The sequence below is a fragment of the Myripristis murdjan genome, chromosome 1 (genome assembly GCF_902150065.1).
Source record: "Myripristis murdjan chromosome 1, fMyrMur1.1, whole genome shotgun sequence".
Classification (NCBI taxonomy): Eukaryota; Metazoa; Chordata; class Actinopteri; order Holocentriformes; family Holocentridae; genus Myripristis; species Myripristis murdjan.
The window spans coordinates 41,523,496-41,541,896 of NC_043980.1; the positions used below are offsets into that span (position 1 = coordinate 41,523,496).

General features: G+C 41.4%; 1 protein-coding gene across 3 annotated transcripts in view; it reads right to left on the reverse strand.

Moving 5' to 3' along the window:
- The window catches only part of LOC115369722 (glutamate receptor 2-like), a 134,083-nt gene that overhangs the window by 55,604 nt on the left and 60,078 nt on the right, over nt 1-18,401 (reverse strand). For all 3 annotated transcript variants that reach the window (XM_030066585.1, XM_030066502.1, XM_030066425.1), the window contains exons 3-7: nt 13,153-13,392; nt 12,675-12,796; nt 10,251-10,325; nt 7,651-7,704; nt 7,292-7,450 (exon numbers count right to left, since the gene is read on the reverse strand). In XM_030066585.1, coding sequence (XP_029922445.1) covers nt 7,292-7,450; nt 7,651-7,704; nt 10,251-10,325; nt 12,675-12,796; nt 13,153-13,392 — 650 coding nt within the window. The remainder of the gene's footprint in view (nt 1-7,291; nt 7,451-7,650; nt 7,705-10,250; nt 10,326-12,674; nt 12,797-13,152; nt 13,393-18,401) is intronic.

Sequence of the window (18,401 nt, forward strand, 5' to 3'; positions counted from 1 at the left end):
TGAACAATGCAATAAATACTGACAAAAACCACTATTCAATGCTACTATCTCTATCAGCACATAAATTTATCTCCATATCGACTGTCCCGTCACATCTGATGTCAGATCAAAGGAGATTGGCACCGTTTGTGCTGATTGTGAGGTTTTGGTGACGTGTGCGCACTGCGCACCGGTCAGCCAAACTTCCACTGCGCCAGCTCCGCTCCACCTGCGCTGAAAGTAGACCTGCCCTGCGTTCCAATACCCATACTACCCAGGGTTTTTCCTGCATATAAAATTACGAGGCGGCCGCCTCTGCCTAATTTCGTGCCGCCCCCGGCTCTCAAAACTCTGACGTCGGGACAATTGTTATTTTCTGACAAGCGTTGTGGTAGATGGATGTCATTTTAACTGCAGTTGCAGCATTGCGCCGACGTGGTGGCGCTGTATCAACAAGAGTGCACCGGAAGTCGCTGCCAAAACTGCCAAAGAGGAAGAACAGAGCCACGAAATTCCCTTCCTGGAGGATTTTCTTTTGTGTTTCGGTCTCTTCGCTAGTGTGTGTTAATCGGCATCCTGGTAGTGGAAGTGAAAATGCAGCTTAGTTTGACTGCTATATGATGGTATACGACGGGCGTGTGTGTTTGCGGGGAGTATTTGCCTGCTCACGTGTGAATTAAAGGATCTTGTCAAACCAACCGACCTCTCTCGAATTTCCACTTTCCCAGCCATCCTCTTAGCTAGCTGTTTGTGTTTTTAAAACACAGTTCAGTAAGTTAAAAAAAAAAAAAAAAAAAAAAACTGCCAATGGAACAAGGAAAAATGATCTTCAAACAAGTGAAAGTGGTCGAAAAACAAGTTACTTTTTATTTTACCGGGATTTCCAGGCTACAGCAGCGCACTGACATAGATTGTGTAACAAAGCGAAGAGTTGCCACTCCACTGTATTTTCACTGGCTAACAGCAGCAAACTAGCTTAGCTTGTCTATTCAGAGAAGAGGTATCACTTCGGAAATGAGCAAGAGGGTCTGACTTCAGAGACGATGTACTGTATGTAGTGTGTCCCAATAGTATGCATTCGCATGCATATTGCATACTAAACTACATACTTTGTAAGGGCAGCTGCAGTACATACTAAAAGTAAAAAGTATAAGTATGCGATTTGGAACGCAGGGCTGGTTTCAGATGGCGAGCTTTGGGCGCACCTAGGCAAAGCCTTTTAGCATGAAAATGTCACTGCACCAAGCTGAATCTGTCGACACCTCTCCCTACTGCGCCGTCACTCCCATCTCAGCACGTCGGTCTGCCAAAATACCAAACTGTGCGCCCCTCAGGTTGCGCTGGTCCAAAATAGCTCTGCGTGGGGTTCGCCTCACTGCGTCGGGAAAATAGAGCCCTTGGTCTTCCTTTCCTGGGTCGGTCCTCATGTGAGCCAGTTTCGTTGTAGCACTTGATGGTTTTTGCGACTCCATTTGGGGACACGTTCAAAATTTTAACCCATCATGAAGCTGACTGAGAGAAGGCCAAGGGTTTGCAGCGCTGTCAACAAAGCAAATGGTGGCTACTTTGAGGAATCTAAAATATAAAACATATTTAGAGTTATTTAACAATTTTTTTTTCCTTTGCTACATAATTTCATATATCTTGCTTCATATATTTGATGTCTTCAGTATGTATCTACAATGTAGAAAGTAGTAAAAATAAAGAAAAAACATTGAATGAGAAGGTGTGTACAAACTTTTGACTGGTAGTATATAAGATCATCATCAAACAAAGCCCTCCTAAACAACTTTCTACATCACTGCTCAGAGTAGCAAAACCATACTACAATCCTCAAATAGTCCAGGTATTTCATGAACACATTGAGGACACATCCTGGTGCAGAGAAATGTTATCAGTGTAGCCAGATCACATATCCCAGACAACTGCTGCCACACTAAAAGCATCAAGAGATAGCATGAATAAAACTTCAAAAATGCATCTTCTGGGACATAGTCTACACTAATACAATACACTGATATGACCAGTGGTCAAAGTACAGTAGCAAAAATATCTAAGAACCATAGAAATGTGTTCTATTTTCGATATTTGACTATGCAGAATGTTTATCTATAGTTAAGAAATGTTGACTCGAGTCATTTATTCCGTGTCAGGACTGAGTTCTTTAATAAATCTCATATGATTACCTGGTTTTGTATGATGTTGTTTAATGTTGCACCTTGATACCCTGGTCCATCTGGGGGCGTAACATTATTCTCTTTTCATGTAATTCACACTTCAGATAGTATATCAAGACGTAACTGGAGTCTCACCTCTTGTTTAAGAATGGGTTTAGATTCCAGAAAATATGCTTAAGCCCATTTGAAATGGTAATACTGGAATTTTCAGTTTTTTCCCGATTTGGGGTAAAGTGGAAAACTTTGGTCATAGCAGCTGTAATCCTATAGATGGAAAGGTCACCTTGGACTTAAATTGAAGCTTAGAAATGTGGGAAGTTTTTAATAAACATTTTAGGCAGTGAAACAATAATGAATTGTTTGAAACTGAGCACTTTTGATGGTGAGTTTTCAGGCGGACAGACATTTTTTTTGTCTTTTGGGGTATGTTGAAGGTGATATTTGAGAACTGAAAGGCAGGACACCCCTGGATCTTTTTCTGGTAGTTTCCCCTATGTGTCAGGATACATCATGCAGAATTTGAGGGTTTTCCGACCATTTGGGCAGTTGCAGTACCTTAATATGTACAATTACATAATTTCGCCAGGAGCTTTTCCTAAAAAGGGGGTTTTTTGGCCCCTGAGACCAAACGTCACCGAGTTGGGAGTGGTCGGTATCAACTCGTGATGGCCCAAGGTATAAGATAACAGGAAATCATAGTGAAAAAAACTTAGCAAAAAACATCCTGAGGGGTGGACCTGGCTCCCGGCCTATTATCAATGGGGTTGGGACCATCAGTTGTGTTGTGCAGAAGTCAGGTTACTACACAGCCGACAGCCCTATTGGACAACTGTTAAAATTCATATTATGGCAAGAACCAATCAGCTAACTAAAGAAAAACGAGTGGCCATCATTACTTTAAGAAATGAAGGTCAGTCAGTCCGGAAAATTGCAAAAACTTTAAATGTGTCCCCAAGTGGAGTCGCAAAAACCATCAAGCGCTACAACGAAACTGGCACACATGAGGACCGACCCAGGAAAGGAAGACCAAGAGTCACCTCTGCTTCTGAGGACAAGTTAATCTGAGTCACCAGCCTCAGAAATCGCAAGTTAACAGCAGCTCAGATCGGAGACCAGATAAATGCCACACAGAGTTCTAGCAGCAGACCCATCTCTAGAACAACTGTTAAGAGGAGACTGCGCCAATCAGGCCTTCATGGTCAAATAGCTGCTAGGAAACCACTGCTAAGGAGAGGCAACAAGCAGAAGAGATTTGTTTGGGCCAAGAAACACAAGGAATGGACATTAGACCAGTGGAAATCTGTGCTTTGGTCTGATGAGTCCAAATTTGAGATCTTTGGTTCCAACCGCCGTGTCTTTGTGAGACGCAGAAAAGGTGAACGGATGGATTCCACATGCCTGGTTCCCACTGTGAAGCATGGAGGAGGAGGTGTGATGGTGTGGGGGTGTTTTGCTGGTGACACTGTTGGGGATTTATTCAAAATTGAAGGCACACTGAACCAGCATGGCTACCACAGCATCCTGCAGCGACATGCCATCCCATCCAGTTTGCGTTTAGTTGGACGATCATTTATTTTTCAACAGGACAATGACCCCAAACACACCTCCAGGCTGTGTAAGGGCTATTTGACCAAGAAGGAGAGTGATGGAGTGCTGCGGCAGATGACCTGGCCTCCACAGTCACCGGACCTGAACCCAATCCAGATGGTTTGGGGTGAGCTGGACCGCAGAGTGAAGGCAAAGGGGCCAACAAGTGCTAAACAGCTCTGGGAACTCCTTCAAGACTGTTGGAAAACCATTTCAGGTGACTACCTCTTGAAGCTCATGGAGAGAATGCCAAGAGTGTGCAAAGCAGTAATCAGAGCAAAGGGTGGCTATTTTGAAGAAACTAGAATATAAAACATGTTTTGAGTTATTTCACCATTTTTTGTTAAGTATATAACTCCACATGTGTTCATTCATAGTTTTGATGCCTTCAGTGAGAATCTACAATGTAAATAGTCATGAAAATAAAGAAAACGCATTGAATGAGAAGGTGTGTCCAAACTTTTGGCCTGTACTGTATATATATACATGTGTGTGTGTGTGTGTGTGTGTGTGTGTGTGTGTATATATGTATGTATGTATATGTGTGTGTGTGTGTGTGTGTGTGTGTGTGTGTGTGTATATATATATATATATATATATATATATATATATATATATATATATTACCAAAAGTATTCACCCATTCAAATGATCAGAATCAGGTGTCCAAATCACTTGGCCTGGCCACAGGTGTATAAAATCAAGCACTCAGGCATGCAGACTGTGAAACAAGACATTTGTGAAAGAATGGGCCGCTCTCAGGAGCTCAGTGAATTCCAGCGTGGAACTGTCATAGGATGCCACCTGTGCAACAAATCCAGTCGTGAAATTTCCTCGCTCCTAAATATTCCACAGTCAACTGTCAGCTCTATTATAACAAAATGGAAGCGTTTGGGAACTACAGCAACTCAGCCACGAAGTGGTAGGCCACGTAAAGTGACGGAGAGGGGTCAGCGGATGCTGAAGCGCATAGTGCAAAGAGGTCGCCGACTTTCTGCACAGTCAATTGCTACAGAGCTACAAACTTCATGTGACCTTCAGATTAGCCCAAGTACAGTACGCAGAGAGCTTCATGGAATGGGTTTCCATGGCCGAGCAGCTGCAGCCAAGCCACACATCACCAAGTGCAATGCAAAGCGTCGGATGCAATGGTGTAAAGCACGCCGCCACTGGCCTCTAGAGCAGTGGAGACGCGTTCTCTGGAGTGATGAATCACGCTTTTCCATCTGGCAATCTGATGGACGAGTCTGGGTTTGGAGGTTGCCAGGAGAACGGTACATTTCAGACTGCATTGTGCCGACTGTGAAATTTGGTGGAGGAGGAATTATGGTGTGGGGTTGTTTTTCAGGAGCTGGGCTTGGCCCCTTAGTTCCAGTGAAAGGAACTTTGAATGCTTCAGGATACCAAAACATTTTGGACAATTCCATGCTCCCAACCTTGTGGGAACAGTTTGGAGCGGGCCCCTTCCTCTTCCAACATGACTGTGCACCAGTGCACAAAGCAAGGTCCATAAAGACATGGATGACAGAGTCTGGTGTGGATGAACTTGACTGGCCTGCACAGAGTCCTGACCTGAACCCGATAGAACACCTTTGGGATGAATTAGAGCGGAGACTGAGAGCCAGGCCTTCTCGACCAACATCAGTGTGTGACCTCACCAATGCGCTTTTGGAAGAATGGTCAAAAATTCCTAGAAACACTCTCCTCAAGCTTGTGGACAGTCTTCCCAGAAGAGTTGAAGCTGTAATAGCTGCAAAAGGTGGACCGACATCATATTGAACTCTATGGGTTAGGAATGGGATGGCACTTCAGTTCATAGTATGAGTAAAGGCAGGTGAGCGAATACTTTTGGTAATATAGTGTGTGTGTGTGTGTGTGTGTATGTGTGTATGTGTGTATATATATATATATATATATATATATATATATATATATATATATATATATATATATATATATATATATATATACACTACTCACAAAAAGTTAGGGATATTTGGCTTTCGGGTGAAATTTCAGGATGATAACCTTTACAGGTGAACTTAATGTAACCTTCTGTTCACTTTTGAATGCACATGTCCAACTGTTCAGTGTTTCAGTACCTTTTGCACAAGTTGCTGTTCTCTAACAAGGAGCTTAATGGCAAAATTCACAACAGGTGTTTGATCCATGAATCGACCAATAAATTTCCTGGTTCAATTAGAATTGGTATTTAAACAGTCCACCTCATCATGCTGTTCACATTTTGACATCATGAGACCAAGACGACACCTCACAATTGATCAGCAGCACCTCGCCATTGCGAGGCTTCAAACAGGATGTTCTCAGACGGAAGCGGCCACTGAGCTTACAGTGTCACAGAGTGTCATCAGCAGGTTGCAACAGAGATACAGAGAGACTGGAAGAGTCACAGAAAGGCATAGAAGTGGACGTCCTTTGGCCACATCCCACACTGATGACCGCTTCATTGTGAACAGTGCCCTGCGGAACCAGATGATGAATGCCACTCAACTCCAGGCACGTTTAAGGGAGGTGAGAGGCACCCAAGTGTCACTTCAGACCATTTGAAACCGTTTACATCAGCATGGTCTGCGTGCTAGACAACCTGCAAGGGTACCTGACCACACCACCAGGCACAGGTGTCATCGTCTTGCATGGGCCAGGGAGCATTTACGCTGGACGAGGGACCAGTGGGCCTCAGTGCGGTTCTCTGATGAAAGCCGATTCATGTTGAGCAGAAATGATGGCCGCCAACGATGTTGGAGACGTCAAGGAGAGCGCTATGCATCAGCCACTGTTGTCACCAGATGAGCCTTTGGTGGTGGTGGTGTTACTGTGTGGGCAGGTGTGTCTAGTCAGTACAGAACTGCCCTACACTTTGTGAATGGTACAGTGACAAGCCCATACTACCTGAATAACATCATTAATCCAGTCATTGTGCCCCTGCATGAACAACACAGGCCTAATTTCATCTTCATGGACGACAATGCTCCAGCTCATCGAGGTCGTATCATTAGGGAACGGCTGCTGGAGACTGGGGTACCTCAGATGGAGTGGCCTGCACTTTCTCCAGACCTGAATCCCATAGAAAACCTATGGGATCAGCTGAGTCGCCGTGTAGAGGCTCGGAGCTCTGTACCCCAGAACCTCAATGACCTGAGGGCCACCCTTCAAGAAGAGTGGGATGCCATGCCTCAGCAGACAATAAGTCGACTTGTGAACACCATGAGACGTCGTTGTCAAGCTGTAATTGATGCTTAAGGGCACATGACAAGTTATTGAGACATTGACATTTTTTGTTGTGGTATACCCACCACTGTTTTTGGCTTTTGTTTCAAGAAATTGTTTGAGATGAGGAAATCACCAGTGTATGCTTCTACTTAAATGCCCTACTTTCATGATATAATATCACTGTAGCGTGAACTTTTTACATTTTCCGTAAATTTCACCCGAAAGCCAAATATCCCTAACTTTTTGTGAGTAGTGTGTGTATATATATATATATAAAATGCTTGCCCAAGAAGTCATTATGAATGTCTCAATCTTACCCTGATTCTTGAATCAGCTCCAGGATACTCCTTCTCTTCCAGAGCTTCCCATCGTTGGTCAAATTTTGCCACCATGGGGTCATCAAAATCTACAATCTGAAAGCCTGATACATTTGCTCCTCCATACTGGATTTTAGTGAGATCACCATCTACAAAACCCTGAAAAACACACAATAACACCAGAAAACATCTTAACTGTAAATAACTTACATGTGCATACACACACTTACACACAGATATCACACACACACACTATATGCATTAAAAACAGCAGTTTAGCCAGATTTGACTTGATGTGTCTAGAGTGTTTGGTCCATTGAGGCATCGATGACTCTGTAGCCATAGCCATTGAGACTCACCAAGTTAGCGATGATGTAGTGGTATCCTTTCACATGTCTGCCAATAGTGATCACCTGTTGGAAAACAAAAACAAATAACCAAAACAAAACAAGCAAACAAGAAAAAAAAAATGCAGTTGTTAGCCAGTGTAGAATTTTGACAGAAAACTAGCGTGAGCCCTCTGCTGCTGGTGCCCCACTGGCTTGATGCATGCTGGGGGAAAATGAGCTTTAGATATTTTGGCCTGAGGGTTGTGTTTATATGAAAGGTCATGAGGATACCACAGCTGAATCGTGCTCAGGATAAGATGAATGTCCTTTCTCAATTTCATGTCTGTCTGACCAATAGATGTTAACAAATCAAACTTGACATTTTGGGTTATGGGTGGCACAATAGTAAAGGTAATGGGGTCATCAAGATTAAGAGGAACGTTTCTTTGAGTAGCATGCAAAATTCTGACAATGTCAGAAATTTAGAAGAAACTTCAGTGTGACTGTTGCGACGACCTATGTCTACTAACCAACCAACAGGAATGCATCATAGCCTATAAAATTCAATTAGTGTGATCATCGTACCGTCTACATACATCAGTCTTGTTGTACACAAGTTAATTTGATCAGTGTGACTGTAACACAAATTTTTGAGAAAAGTTAGAAATCACAACTCTCTACAAGCTTTATTCAGATTCATCTGTACATTTTGTTGGCACATAACTACGTCCTGTGACAAAGTGGGCTCAACAACACCATTGTCACACTATTTGTCACTTTTGTATCTGTTCATTTCCTAGCCATTTCATTTTCTCGCCTTTGTTTAGTTTAATTGCCTGTTATGTTAACCATGAATTCCAATTAATAGCGTCAATACACATTACTCTCCCTGGTCTGTTTGTGTTTAGCGTTAGCATTATTTAAATTAAGATTTTCATCATTCTTAATCTTAGGTTGAAAGAGTAATGACACACAAAAAATTTTATTGTATCAGTTAATTTTATTGGGATTTTCAGTACACAGGTTTATGACATTAGTGAGTTAAGAAAATTCTTGTCTTAGTTTCCTATCAGTCGTGGGAAATCACTGTGTGGAGGGAGGCCTCCCTGTGAATAATGTGAATAATGATGATGTACGTTTATTAATTGCTGTGTTTGAGATATGTAAGGTGCCCACCCCTGCAGCTAGTATGGTGATGGCCTGAGAGCTGAGAGTTGTCCGAGGGATGCCAGACAGAGAACATGAGACATGGCTGAGGCAAGGGCTTGTGCCATTATTTTGATTTTGTGCTATTATGAGCTGATTTATCCTCAGTTACTTATGTTAGTAGTCTTTTTTTCTTAGTCTTCTTGTTTTGCATATTTCCTGGTTGCACATGCAAATACATGTCCACCTATGGGATTTTCACCACTCTTGAGTCTGCCTCCTACTTTGTAACAGACCCTCTGGCAACAACTATCCTATACTGCCACAAACTGTACTTTCACCTAGAGGCTGTTCAGAGCTGGCATTAACATCTGTCCCCTAAGTGATTCAGTCATAAGTGGACAGCACTAAACTCGAGTCTAAAAGCAATCAAAATGTTTTTAAGACGCACTGAGATCCAATCACTCAAGCCACATTTGGAGGTGGCCTGGAAGTAATTTGTCCCCATATATTTTGAAGTGTGGACGCATATGTGTCCCTGGCCACAATGAAGGACAACCTAGTCAACTGCATCATCTCCGTAAGCAGAAATATTCGTTCCTGCAACATGAGAGAGCATGAAATCAGAAAAAATCCATAAAAATAAAATAGGTGAAGGTGAGTGTGTGAAACATGGTCCATGGCGGAAGCCATCTGTATTGTTTTGATTTTGAGCGCAGGCACATTATTTGCCGAGTGGGGTCACTCGACACTTTTTTAAGGTTATTTTAATGCAGCTCATGATTTTTTTATAGACCTACGTAGACCCTGTGACGTCTATGGTCACTGCTCTATTTGTTTACCTACCGGCTTTGTTCTAGTCACAGCCAAAATTAAAATCGACAGGTCGAGATCTGATCACAACAAAAGTTCTTTTAAAAATGGCGCTGCTGTGGTACTACAGCAGGAAGTGAAATCGGAGGAGTGAAATGCCGGAAATGGTGTAGTTCGGCGGACCAATCATAGTTCTTGTGGTCTGCATAGTTACAATGCGTAGTTACAATTTTTGGGAGGTGCGCAACAAGTCTCTGCGTCGGTCACAGAGGGCCCGCAAGGGACGCATTTGCTACGCAAACCCTCTGTGCGCTACATGTACGCGAGAGCATAAACTAGGCTTTAGGAAGATAGGGCTACATATATATTTAGAGAGAGAGAAGCTTTGATGGGCCAGATGTAGCACACGGGCTGCCAGTTGACGATCACTGTACTGGATTAAATGTCATTGGGGTATGAATTCTGGAATCAACACTAGCTGCTATTTTTCACTTCACTTTTGTGTCTGCCTCTACATCCTTTACAAACTATGCTTTATAACTGCAACATAAAATTTGTTATCATTATTATTATTATTATTGTTATTATCATTGTTATTACTTGTAGTAGTAGTAGTAGTCATGGTAGTATTTGTAATACTACTAGTAGTAGTGGTGATATTATTTGGTAACCTGTTCCATGATGTCTTTGACTTTGTCTTGTTCACAATCCAGGATGATGCGTCGCTCCTTGCGAATCTCCAGGTCCTAAGATACAGAAGAAGGAAAACTTGTATAATAATAATACAACAAGTGCACGCCATGCTGCTCAGAATTTAACATAAATAGTTATTATGTATTTGCCTGTTTATCAACAATGGAATTGCAATTGCCACTCCATAAAAACAGTGCCATGTTGATAAAACAATAAATAAATGAAATAACATATAATAAAACGAAATGAAACATTGCTAAATAAAAAGCAAAAACAAGAATAAGTAGGAAGTACAAAAACATAAGACAGCCTGGTCAAAAGTATTGTACAACTTAACAATTATTGCAGATTGTACAAGTGATTGGTGTTGGAATTTTTGGTTTGCTCTTGTGTGGTGCATTGTTCATGTGGGTAATGGCCTGTGGAAAAAAAAGTTCTTGAATGTATGAATGTGTGGGCGAGGATTGTCCAGTATCTCCAACCTACTAAGTGGGAGGATACTGAGAATATCTGCTATCCAATAATGTATTGAGCAGTTTTTTATAATTCTCTGCAATGCTTATTCATCAACCTTATTTCAATTTCTGTACCACACGCTATGCAATAAGTGAGTACATTGTATATCTGTAAAAGTTGATCAGGAACTGCATGGTTATTCTGTCTGGCTGATCTTCTAACCAAGCATGCAGTTTTCTGCTTGTTGCTGCCACAAGCAGGGTTTTATTTCCATTGAAAAAATATAAGCAGCCTCTCCACCATTTCTTCAATAAAATAGATGACATAAGGCTCCACATTACACCTGAAAGGAGAAATCTCTGCATCTGTGCTGAACCTTCTGCCAGTGTGTATTCATGGTATATCCAGTTAAAAAATGGGATTTCATTGATTTAGTATTATTCTTGAGCACAATCTTCATTACCCACCAAGATATGAGCATTTCTGAAAATCACTAACTAATAAAACAGAGTTTTAAACACTGCATTGTCTTCAGTAATCCATTCCAGTAGGACTGACTGGGTCTTCCCCTGAGTAACGTCCTGCTGAGTAAGTGTTCCCCTTGAGTAACATCTTTGTGTGACTCTGGTAAGACAAATCAACTGTCTCCGACTGCTCTTGTGAGAGTATAGATACTGTATCTTTGTTTCTTGAAAACACTGCATAATACCTCAGAATGTTGAGTGTTTTCACAGTGAAGACATGATCTGGTCTGAACCAGCTGAGGATTCCATTTGGTAAGTATGCACACAGAAGACTCACTGTTTTAGTATGAGACGGAAACACACATGAGACTGGAACAAGCTAAATCACTGAGCACAGAATGACAAACAAATAATTTTGAAGTATGTCACTGCGTTTTTAAAAAAAACATCAATTTCCTTGCTGCTTTTCATAATTTTGTGGATATTTAACAGCTGTACCAGCCAAAGAACAGCATTATCTGGGTATAAAATGGTTGGCTATGTCATGATGAACAATTTAAGCTTTGTGTTAAGCGTTGTGGGAGTGAAGATGGACTCTCTGACAGTGGTGCTAGAGAGGAGAATGCTTCACAAGGTGAAAGCCATCCTGGACAATGTGTCCAACTCGCTCCATGACGTGTTGGTCAGACACAGGAGTTCTTTCAGCACCAGACTGATCGCACCACCATGCACCACAGAGCGACACAGGAAATCATTCCTGCCTGTGGCCATCAAACTGTACAACTCCTCACTCTGAGTGTCAGACACTCTGAGTCAGTGGGCTGGCCCCATAAACTAACTCTTGTGCAAATTCCCTCTGTGCAATAAGCCATATTCAGTACCATACTTATGTGCAATAACCTGTGCAATAATCCATATTCAATACCATACTTATGTGCAATAACCTATAGTGCAATAACTCCTGTCCATGTTTGCACTTGTACATATATTTTTTCTTTCTTTTATTCTATATATATTTATATTTATATTCCTTTCTTTATTTTTCTTGACTATTTGCTCTTTTTACTTTACACTTTGAGTGGGAGTTGTTATTGTAACGAAAAGTAATTTCCCCCTGGGGATCAATAAAGTATTCTGATTCTGATTCTTTAATTCGTGAATATACAACAAACTACCATCCCCCCAAAGCGCCATCACTGGTAATAACATTTAAGAAATTACATATAGGGAGTGCTAAATTGGCACTATATCAGGTTTCGTTCAGTGCGAGAAATCATACTGTTCTATGACAAAGTGATCTTTTTTTTTTAACTATTCTGCAATACTCTTCTCCGATCACTTTCTCAGTGTAGCTGTATAACTTTGATATTTACAACAGATCCAATTGACAACGACTCCACAAGGCCAGAAGACTCTGTGTGTGTGTGTGTGTGTGTGTGTGTGTGTGTGTGTGTGTGTGTGTGTGTGTGTGTGTGTGTGTACCTGAAACAGAGAGCGGTAGGCTTCGTCTTTCCTCTCATCCTTCAGGTTTCCTACATTTATAGCGGTGACAATCCACTTCTTCTCTGCTGCAGTGTCAAGAATCACCTGAAGGGTGGACAGACCTACACACACATGCACGCACACAGGCACACAAACAGGGGGAGGGGGATAAACAGAGAGAGCAAACAATAAGGAGATCAAACAGTAACATTTCAATTAATATTATTAATAATAATTAATCATTAATATTATTAATAGTTTATAACTTCAACTACTATACAAAAAGGATACATTTCTTTCACTTGCAGCAATGCAATCACTATAAGCATAATCTATTATTATTATGTGTATGTGATTGTTATGTTTTTAATGGGGACTGCTGATGAAAATTTCTGATAAAAACTTGGTGCAAATCTTTTAGAATTGTGCATTGTCCCTTCCAAATAAAGAATCAATTAAAGAATTAAATACTTATTACCTCTATCACTGTCATACAGATAGGCAAATTTCTCCCACTTGTAGTATTCCACTAATGACACAAGGGGGCCTTTGATGTCTGGCCTCATCTGGAGAACGAACTGATTCATTCCCTCTGCTGGAAATGAGGGCGTGATGAAGGAGACATGCAGCGTCTCACAGAAAGATGTGATCGTGTTGACCGACTTTTTGTCATAGAAACCAAAAATGGCGTAGACACCTCGGGAGAACTGAGAGCAAACTGAGAAAGAAAGAGAGGGAGAGAATTAGTTTCATGCAAAGTTGACTGACTGTAAACCAGGTGACTTCACTGATTACCTCACCTTGTATCAGAAAGGAGGAACTAAACAGTGAAATCACCTGGTGGAGGTGGAATGAAAACCTGCAGCCTCTTGGCCCTCCATGGCACAATTGGACACCTGTGGGTTAGGGTTAGGATTGAGGCTAAAGCTGGTAAATTTGTGAAAGCATATAGGTTTGGGCCCACAGTGCAAATTGGAGTCTAGTAGTACCCAGGTAAGGATCTAAATCCCTCCCTTTCACTTTCTCTTTGTGTGGGTTTACATTGAATCTTCCTACTGCATATATTTGACAGAATCCCATATTCTACTTCTTCTTCTTCTATGGTCTTGCATACAACTGTCAGCATTTTAGATTATTTACACAAACATCTTTCATGATTCAATGGATGACATGCTAATTTAGGTGGTCAAAATCACATGCAGAAATGACTGTAGTGGCCACAGCTAGCCGTTTAGCTATTTAGTCACACGAGCAGAAAAAACACAAAAAAGAGGAGGAAAAAATGCACAAAGAATTGGAAGTGGGGGTGTAACAACATAATGAGAAGGTGGAAGGTAGTGAAGGAAGAGGAAAATAATGAGAATAAAGAGGAAGAAGACCATGAAAGTTTGGTATTGAATGAGAGGCTACAGTAGTTGGTTATACAACAAGCAGGCCATGAATTGGGTAAGCTATTTCAGAACAAGGTTACCCTTAAGGTTGTTTAGTATTATGGACAAGAGTTTGAAAACTAACCAACAGGAGCAGCATGTGAAGACTTTCACAAATAAAAAGTGGTTTCAACTGTTTTATACTTTAATTCTTAAAGGTGTATTTCAACTATTACAAAAAAAAAAAAAAAAAAAAAAAGATATTTCACTGTTGTGTAGGACAGTAGTGGTGCTATCTTCCTCTCGTTGTTACTAAGTGCTGGATACTGGCTGGATGATCCAAATGCTAACCATTAGCCTCCTGGTGTTGAGGTGGACTCCCCCCCAGCTAACATTCTTAAAAATCACCACCTTAATCCACCTCAGTAGCAGAAGGCTAACAGTTAGCACTTATATATCAAATTTTTCAAAATGGGTGAAATATCCCTTTATTGTACAATTCTTGGACAAAAGTGTAGCTGCACAATAAGATACTGATGGTAAAATATCCTCTGACTCCCACTGATTGCTGCTGTTTACATGAGAAGAAATACCAAATACTGTCAGCAATTATTCTTGTAACGGCATTGCCTCAGGGATATAAATATATATAATATAAATAGGACTCTTTAATGTCACTCAAGTGGAAATTTGTTTTTGGCTTCACAATTTAAAAGACATGTAAGAGCCATGAATAGATTTATTTTGAGTTTTGAATCATTATGGGTTATTTGTCAAGGTTTATATTTTGGTATATATTTTTGTATTATTATTTGGTGTTACAGTCACGGTGATTGATATTTGGTCACATGGAATATGATAGTTAATATGAGCACCTGTTCACCTGCTTCAGTAGCTGGTAGGAAAGAGAGGGGAGTGGGTCGCCTTATTTTTTGTTGACCGCCACTGTTTGTGTTTGTCGATCGCTGTGATATTGAATGCATAAGAAATGGTATTGAGTATTGAAATGATCAAAAGGGAAATTAAGAGAAGAAAATGACTCACATAATGATGATGTTGCAAGTTTTGAAATGGATTGTGGAAAAAGGGAAGCTAAACTCACTGCAAAGGCCTGAAAGCTTCAACAGGAGCAGAAAACAACCGTGAATAAAATTAAAGGGCTCATATCACAAATCAAATCACTGATGAACAAAAAGGAAAATGTTCCACAGGTACAACCCCTTTTGAAGGCTTAAACCAAACTTTGTGAGAATGCCACAGTATAATATGGTGATTCCTTTGATCCCAGAGGATGAACAAAGGAAACAAACTGAATGGTTTTCTAGCATTGTGACATACAGCAACACTTTTAAAGGGGATGTTGAAAAGTGGTTGAGTGAACCAGACGAACTGCTCACCAGTGACTGTCATGTTAAATCTCGCCCTGTTGAACTGAAGAAGTGGAGCCTGTAGCTCATGAACCTCAGGTACCACTGCTTACTACTCATGAGCCAATAGCTCATGAGTCACAAGTATCAATGCAGCATGTATCTATACCCCAGATAGATGACATGCAAGATGACCAAAAGCCAAGTGATAGTGTGTCAAACTTGGAAAGCAGAGCCTCCAGATCAAGAGCCTCATCTATAGGAAAAAGGTCTGCTGCTTCTAGTATTTCTTCTGCATGCCATATAACTAAGGCTGACCTGGCACCATTAAAGATAAGACAAAATTTATTAAAGAACAAGCATGAACTGGACAAAGAGGAAGAGTGGCTCTGCAAAATGAGGGAACAGCTTCAATTGGATGAAGAAATTGCTGCGCAAATGGCAAAACTGAATGTGTTCAAATCTCAGAGCATCCTAAGTGGAAAAAACCTCTATGACAAAACATTCGGATGGAATTAACTCTTGTCTGGAAAAAGGATAAGAAAAAATATGAACACTCAATGTGAAAGCAAATTCATTTGTTCCACAAATGTCACTAAAGGAACTCAAACATGGCCACCTGGATGCAAGAATAAGGCCTAAGGACAAAATTCAATCTCAGTTTAGTCATTCTGAGCCTATGTCAGTGGGACGCCATGAACCTGAGCAACATTCAGTATATCACAATGTCCAAGGAGAAACACAAATTCAACATGGAAATGCAGATATCACCCCTGCAAATGAAGATCAAAACAGTATGACTGACATTTGTGGTTGTATTTGGTGTATTTGGTGGTTGCCATGGCGGCGCGCATAGACACAGCGGCTACAGCTCTCCACTCTCGGTGCCGTATTATATGTTTTTGTATGTGTGAACGGTTGTGTTTTTAGCTTAAAACACCACCTTATGTTGGGCAATGTACGCGTACAGTCGTCAGCACCTTTTGAGCTTGTGATTGTGCTGCGAGGTACCATTTTCGCCAGACTTTCATCGCTACCAGGACATTCCGGAGGATGCCGTTAGAACACCGGGGTCTCCATGAATAGTTCTTCCCAGTGACAAGTCCAGGAGGAAACGTAAACAAGCAAAGGAAACAACAGTTATCAGGACCTTTTGAGCTTGGGATTGCGCTGCGGGATGCCAATTTCACCGGACTTTCGTCGCTGCCAGGACATTCCGGAGGACGCCGAGGCTGCAGGGCCGGCGCGTTGACACGGCTGAAAGGACAGCCCTTTGGGCCGCCGCCTCCCAGCATTTTCCAGCGCCAGGTCCATGGCGAACACGGGATGACGAACTGTGCTTGCACATCCAACAAGTGTTTCCGTGACTGTTGAATTTTTTCTGATATCAGAGACATGGCTGCAGCCATCTATTACTGGACTTGGCTATTCAACTAGCAAGATGCACGATGCTTTCTATTCTCCCCTGCACCGAAAGGACTGAGCCCTAATTTCGTTGCATTATTATACGTATATGATTGTGCAATGACAATAAAAATCTATCTATCTATCTATCTATTATGAGAAAGCAAAATGAAATCACAACACTGCTGATACAGCAGCAATGCCTTTCATCTTTGCTGGAGAGAGAGATACCAATCTTTAATGGAGCACCATTAAAGATTGGTATCTCTAAGATATGCATTCATGCATTTATGAAGGTTTTTGAGAATGGTGCGGAGAGGGACACTGCAAACCATAGTGACATACTTTATTTCCTGGAGCAGCATACTAAAGGTCATCCCAAAGAGCTTGTTAGAAGCTGCCAGCACATGGATCCTGCTAGGGGATATGCCAAGGCCTTATTAAAAAAAATTTTTTTTTTTTTTTTTTTTTGGCATTTCTGCTTTATTTGACAGTCACAGTAGAGATAGACAGAAAAGGCAGGGGAGAGAGGGGGAATGATGTACAGCAAAGGACCTGAGGTTGCATTCGAACCCCGGTCGCTGTGATCAGGACTGAGCCCTGGTACATGGTGTGTGAGCTTTACCGGTGAGCCACCGGGGCGTTCCCATGGTAATGGCCTTATGAAGGGAGTAGTTTGGAAATTAGCTTAAGGTAGCATCTGCATATATGGAAAAGGCTCTCTCATGGCCTACCATCAAAACTGAAGATGTAAAAGCTCTTCAAGAGTACAGCCTTTTTCTCAGAGGCCGCTGTAATGCCATGGAAGAGATGCCATATCTGCATGAGCTAGATGTTCCAGCCAATATTCTTACCGTTATAAAGATGTTGCCATATAAATTCAGGGACAAGTAGAGAACTGTAGCCAGTGAACTGCAGGAAATGCACAGCGAGAGAGCTACATTCATTGACATCACTGATTTTGTTGAGAGACAAGTGAGAATCTTGAATGACTCGTGGCCTTATGTACAAAGCATGTGCAGGCACAAAAACGTGCCGTACGCCCTGTTTCACGGCAAAGTTCAGATGTATCAAGAGTGAAATGACTGTGGAAATGTGAGGTGCCTCACGCCAACTTCATGGCTGGCGTATGCATGTTTCTACACCTACTGATCCTTTGGCGACACTTAGAGGTGATGTTCAGTCCTCAGAGTGATGGGCACATCCGAGACACATGAACAATTAAAATTGATAAAAAAAAAAAAAATTAACACTGATGAACAGTGAACACACCCACATGTCTGCAATTAGATTAGTGGATCTAAAAGCATGCGCCATAAAACCATAAATTGTCAACACTGTCACTTCTGTATAAAAAATATTAGATTAGATTATGGAATAAATGTATACTTTTTAAGAAGAGGTCTGATGCAGGTAGCAACAGGGGGGAAACAAGCTGGCTAATGTGAACAACTCATGCTGATCATGTGAAAGAGCAGGTTTTTGTCACCACTGTCAGACGTCACCACCGTCAGGTTTTCTGTCTGACGGTGATGACTGAAGTCTGAAAAATGCTTATAACAGTGCTCAGGATTGTTATTTTTTGT